Here is a 6,487-nt window from a genome sequence, read left to right as displayed (position 1 = left end):
ACGCGCCCTACAATGAAAATCTCTCAAAAAAAAAAAAAAAAGTTAAAATGAGGCCTGTGGTTTAGCTAGGATTGGGTGAGGAGGTCTGGAACAGGAAGATCTGGTTTGTGATCCAGGAACAATTTAATTGAAAAAAGTCATCTGGGGGTCAGCAGGTACGGTAGTGGTTATGGTGCTGGACTACCATGTGGTTGACCATGGCTGGAGTCCCAGACCTGGTGCCTTGCTTTCTCACTTTCTCTCTCTCTCTCTCTCTTTGGTGAGTGCGCATGCCCTGTAGCAAATGAAAAATAGTAATAATAAATAAGTAATTCTTAAAAAAAAAAAAAAAAAGAAGTCATCTCTAGCAATTCTGCCAATGCCGCCAGGATGCTACAGATAGGACCTCACGCACAGAGCAACCGGCAGCAGGAGGAGCACAGGGAAGGGTCGTGAAAGCACTGGCTGGCCTCCTCATCTTGGCGGGCATTTCTAGGGCCTAGGTGCTGTTTTTCTTGGTTCTTTCCTGACTTTTCAGCCATTAGTTTCCCCTCGCTTCTGTGAACAGGATCCAGCAAAGAGGTAAAGTTGGAGTCAGAGAGTGAGCTGAAGATAGGAGAGCGAAATGAGAAAAAAGAGCTGCAGCAGCATACCAGGGCAAGGATCAGGGGAGTGAAGGCTGGAGTTCAGTGTTCATGGGACAAGGCAAAGAAAGTCAGATTTCTATTAAAAATTATTTCATTTACATTATTTTTAAATTTGTCATGGGGCACACATGCTCATAGAGCAAGCGAGAACCACCAGGTCTGAGACTTAAACTGCGGTTGCCATGTGGGAGTTAAGCGCCTCAACCACCACGCCACTAGACTGTGGTGTGGGGACGCTGCTAAGAAGATGTGTGTGGGTCTCTTTTATGAATGAAATAAATCCATATTTTTATATATTTATTCTTTTTCTTTTATTGTCAGAGAGCAGTGCGTGCACATCAGAGAAAGGGAGAAGGTACCTCCCAATAGGGTGCACTCTGCATCCTTGTTTCTCCATTATTCATCCCAAGGACCTTGGGCATGTACACGCACTCCTGGCATGTCTTTTTCAGGCCATCAGGGATGTGAACCACGGTCGGCCATATGTGATCTGGCTCCCTATACACAGTGCTTAACCACTGTGCTCCATAGCCAGCCTACTACCTTGTTCTAAAAATGACCTAAATCTAGCAATTATTTGACTCATAGCAACAAGGACTCCCCCTTTATTTTATTTGCTACAGGATTGTGTGTGCTCACTAGAAAGAGACAGAGAGAGAGCGCACCCTAAAAAGGAGTGTGATCATGACACCGTCCGTTTTCTTCCATTTCTCTATGATGGGATGTTGAGCCCAGCATTCTGTTTAGGACCACAGGAGACACAAAGGTCAATTTTTCAAAAACTGGTGATTTCTTAGCAGTGGGCCACGTGTGGCAGCTCCGAATTTATCATGGACTGACTGCCGTCCTCATGGCCTCACTTGGACTCTGCAGCATGTCGCCTGCGTGACAGCATACACTGGAGTCCAGCCACACCCAGGAGTGGACATGTCAGCCCCACAGGAGCAGGGAGTTAATATGACACAACTCTAACCCAGCTGCTATACCAGGGGACCCCAACCCCCAGGCCATGGAGTAGTAGCACACAGAAGGCAGTGAGCAGTGGGCAAGCGAATTAGCCTAAAACCATACCGTCCACCCTGCAGTCTGTGGAATACCTGTCATGCACAAGAGCAGTCCTTAGGAGTCAGAAAAGCGGGCACACTATGCCGTACCACCATGCCAGGGCACACTATTTAAGAAATCCCGGGATCAGCAGATGGTGTAATGGCTATGTCGCTGACTCTCATACAGTCGACCATGGTTCAAGTCTCGGACCCAGTGCTTTAAACTCACGCTGGGCATATGTGCGTTCATGCCCAAGATCCTGAGAGGAGAATGGAGACGGGATTGTGGCGTGGCCATCCCTCCTGGGAGGTGATTTCTTGCTTTCTGTCTCTCTGTCTCTGTCTTTCTGGAGAGTGCACGCACCCTATAGTAAAAACCTCTCCCCCCCCCACCAAAAAAAAAAAAAAAAAAAAAAAACGAGGCCTGAATTTGAGTTTTGTTACTTCCTACCTACTATTCCCCCAGACAGTTATCTTAGACCATCTAGGCTGAAAGAAATTCACTATTCGATTGGACACTCATTATATCTTATCCCATATTTTCAATATTTGTGTAACATGACTGTGATAAAGAGATTAAGAGATAGGTTCTCAATGTCTATCCTATAAAGAATAAATGAGGGCCTGTCAGTGGTGTGATAGTTATTTAAGGCAGCTGAATCCCACATGGCTAACTACACAGTTCAAGTCCCAGAACCAGTGGCTTGAAAAACACACTGGACGCCTTTGTTTGCATGCGAAAATCCTGAGAGGAAAACAGAAGAGAGGGGACTGGCAGTGCCATCCCCACTAGAGCGGTGCGTTCTCATTTTCTCTCTGTCACTTGCTAGCACACATGCCTTATAACAAATTGAAAAAAAAAAAGAAAAAGAAAAAGGAAAAGTAGCATATTATGTCAATAGCAAGAATCATGGTGCCTATCCTTTAAAAATTCTATCAATTGAATCCTTTAACAAATAAAGCTCCCTGTTCTTAGCCCATAGGGCTCCTCTGTAACAGTCTATAGAGGTCCTAACTCAGGACACTTCCATCTCTAGATTCTACTCTTAGTGTATACATTTCTTTCTCTCTATTTTTAAAATTTTTTGCTATAGGACATATGCATCTGTCAGAAAGAGACAGAAAGAAAGAGGGAAAGTGAGAAAGCACCCCCCCAGGGGGAATGACCACACCACAATCCTTTCTTCTCCATTCTCCTCTTGGGATTTTGGGCATGTACGCACATGCGTCCAGTGTGATTTTCAAGTTGCCATGTCCAGGACTTGAACTGCATAGCTGGCCATATGGATCTAGCACTTTACCCTCCATGCCAGCTGCTGGCCCCATATATCATTCTCTTAATGAGCTTGAAATGGGAAAAAAAAAATCCAAGGTTATTCAAATATAATTTTCAATAATAACTACACACATATATTCTTCATATAAAATTATAGAGATGCAAAATACTTTCCCTTAAAACAGTAGGCATTTAACCCAAAGATTAAAAAATAATGCAAGTAGGGGCTGGCAGGTGGCTGGACTCCCACATGGCCGACCATGGTTTGAGTGCTATACCTAGCAGCTTGCTTTCTCACTTTCCCTTTTTCTCTCTCTGGTCAAATGGAAGAAAATAATAATAATAATAATTTTAAAAATTAAAACAAACAAAAAAATACAAGTAGTAGAACTACAGTAATAAACTATGAATTTTCAAAGGTAATAACTATGCAAAAATCATCAGATTATTTTTTTCCAGATTCCTTACCGATAGACCAATATTAAAATTTAATGAGTTTTTCTTTTTTTAATTTTAACTTTATTCATTATTATTATTTTCTAATTTGACCAGAAGAGACAGAAAAAGAGAGGGAAAGTGAGAAAGGAAGCCACCAGGTCTGGGACTAAGGCTGGCCATGCTGGGAGGCCAGAGCCTTTAATCACTACGCCACCTGTTGGCCTGTCTTTTTTTTTTTTTTTGACTTGGCTACAGAGCACATGTACTTGCCAGAGAGAGAAGAGATAGAGAAGAAAAGTTAGAAATCACCCATGGGGATTAGCCATGCTGTAATCCCTTCTCCTCCATTCTCCACTAGAGATTTCGGGCACACATGCCTGGCATATTTCTCAAGCTTCAGGATCCAGGATTCGAACCTTGTAGTTGGCCCAGTGTAACCCAGCCAAAATGGGTTTTTCTTTAGACTTTGCTATAGACAAAAATTTTCTTGATATAAGCTTTAGTTGATTATTTTTATTACTCTCAGTTCACACCAGAAATAATAGACAAAAATATTGAGAGAGAAAGTGAGAAATTACCTCTCAGTGGTATGGCCATGACACAATCTCTTCTCTATTCTCCTCCTGGGATTTCAAGCAAGCACACACACGTCTCCAGTGTGAATTTCAAGCTACCAGGTCTGGGACTCAAGCCACAATTGACCATGTGGAAGACTAGCACTCCAACCCCCATGATATCTGCTGGCCCCATATCAAATTCTTCTACATAAGCCTGGTCTCTTATACAGGTCTTGTGACAGAGAATTCTTTACTAGGGCCAGCAGATGGTACAGTGGTTGAGGTACTGAACTTCCACGTGGTTGATGGTGGTTCGAGTCCTGGACCCAGCAGCTTAAAACTTATGCCAGGTGCATGTGCATGTGTGCCCAGAATCCCAAGAGGAGAATGGAGAAGAAGGGACTGCAGCATGGCTATCCCCCCTTGGGTGTGGTTTCTCACTTTTTCTCTCTGTCTCTCCAAGTTCACATACTGTATAGCAAAAATCTCCCTCTAAAAAGAAAAAAAGAATACTATAAGATAAATGTATTAGATGTTTTTGATGATTATATCATTTCTTCTTTATTAATTCCCAAATTTGCTTCCTGGCAATGTGAACGTAGTTCTAGATAGCCATGTTAACTCATACGGGTTGAGTACCCCTTATCTGAAATGCTTTGGGCTAGAAGTATTTTGGATGTTTTTGTTTTGTTTTGTTTTGATTTCAGAATATCTGCATATACATAATGAGATATCTTGTGGAGGAGACCCAAGTCTAAACATAAAATTCATTTATGTTTCAGATACACCTTAAACATAGTCTGAGCGTTGTTTGATACAGTAATCTTGTGTTTCAGTATTCTGACTGAGTCAGGGAGTGACAGAGCAAGCGAGGCATTCCCACTTATGTCGTGTCAGCACCTGAAAGGCTTCAGATGTTGGAACATTTTATTTTATTTTATTTATTTTTATTTTTTGAAAGATTTTCACTGTAGGGCGCCTGCGTTCGCCAGACAGACAGAGAGAGACATAGAGACAGAAAGCGAGAAATCACCCCCCAGGGGGGATGGTCACACCTCAATCCCTTCTCCTCCATTCTCCTCTCAGGATCTTGGGCACGCACGCACACGCGCCCGGCGTGAGTTTTAAGCCACCGGGTCCGGGACACGAACCGCGGTCGACTACGTGGGAGTCCAGCGACATAGCCATTACGCTAACTGCTGGTTACCTGGAACATTTTATATTTTTGAGTAGGGATGCTCAACTATAAAAATGTTCTATGTGATGAGCTTACATATGTGAAAAAGTTTATAATACATGATCCGAGTTTTCTGTTTTTCATGCTACACACCCTCACATCTAGCCACTTCATCATCCTGTGTGTATCCAATTAAGTTTCTCCTGTTTCCCATAATACATGGTCTCCAGAAGTAAAAAGATAATTGCAGGTATGATTTAAAAGACAACAAATTATAAATGACATATCCTATGATTGTGACTAAAAATTTTGTTTGGCTAAATTATATCCCAAATATCCTGTATCTAGCTCCACTGAAGTGGCACACGTGGCTAAGATGCTGCTGCTCCGAAGCTGAGCTCATACTGGAAGCCTGGGTTGGCTGCCTGAGCAGCCCAAGAGGTTGGAAACAGTGGTATGCCCCCAGAGTCCTGCACACTGGCAAGTGGGGACAGGAAGACTGTGACACAGTGAGACCCTGTCAATAAACCTCCGCCCCTCTCTCATATAAATTCTATCTAAATTGCTGGTAAACTATTTACTTTGACAAATTATGAAAAGCTCACGAGAAAGCGCACGGTTAAATAGACCACATTTAAAAATAAAAATGCTCAAGATACAACAAAGTCTAGGAAGCCAAAGTTCTCAATAGAAGAAAATGACTTTCAGCCTGAATGCATGGCTGACATACCTCTTTGATAAAATACTGTGTTTTCCAGGGTGTGCCTGTCTCCGTTCGATGCCTTTCCTCAGTTCTCTGGCGTTCTTCCAGGGAGCGTTTATGCTCTGTGGCTTTATCAATTTCAGATTCCCTCAGAGCGTCGGTCACATTTTTCCATAATCGCCTGGGATCGAAAAACTACATATTTTATAAACATTCTTACAAAGAAAATTAAAAACAACTGATATCCTCAAAATTAAAACACTTTCTAAGAAGTAGATTTCCCAAATGAGATACATAAAGCCATGCCCATGAGTTACATGAATGCTGATTATTATGCCATGCTGCTGCTTTCCAGCATGCTGCTGCTGCTTCTTTTAAATGAAAAACAAGTAGGCTGGCCCTGTAGCACACACTTAAGGGATATGATAGCAACTGAGATCCTAGGGCCAGCAGGTGGTGTGGTGGTTAAGGTGCTGGACTCCCACATGGCCAAATGTGGTTCAAGTCCCAGACTTGGCAGCTTGAAAATCATGCTGGACACATGTGCATGCATGCCCAGAATGAAGGAGGAGAAGGGTGTGGCCATTCCCTTGAGGCCCTCTCACTGTCTCTCTCCAGTGAGCATAAATGCCCTATGGCAAAAACCTTAAAAAAAAAAAAAAGT

The 6,487-nt window shown here is 42.7% G+C and overlaps 1 protein-coding gene across 2 annotated transcripts in view; it reads right to left on the bottom strand.

Annotated features, from left to right (window-relative positions):
- OSBPL11 (oxysterol binding protein like 11) overlaps window positions 1-6,487 on the bottom strand; it is a 111,679-nt gene that overhangs the window by 1,329 nt on the left and 103,863 nt on the right. For both annotated transcript variants that reach the window (XM_006154550.3, XM_006154551.3), the window contains one exon: window positions 5,851-6,004. In XM_006154550.3, coding sequence (XP_006154612.1) covers window positions 5,851-6,004 — 154 coding nt within the window. The remainder of the gene's footprint in view (window positions 1-5,850; window positions 6,005-6,487) is intronic.

The sequence above is a fragment of the Tupaia chinensis genome, unplaced genomic scaffold (assembly GCF_000334495.1).
Source record: "Tupaia chinensis unplaced genomic scaffold, TupChi_1.0 Scaffold000415_1, whole genome shotgun sequence".
NCBI lineage: Eukaryota > Metazoa > Chordata > Mammalia > Scandentia > Tupaiidae > Tupaia > Tupaia belangeri.
The sequence above is the reverse complement of the archived record's forward strand: the minus strand, read 5'-3'. Positions and strand labels throughout refer to the sequence as shown.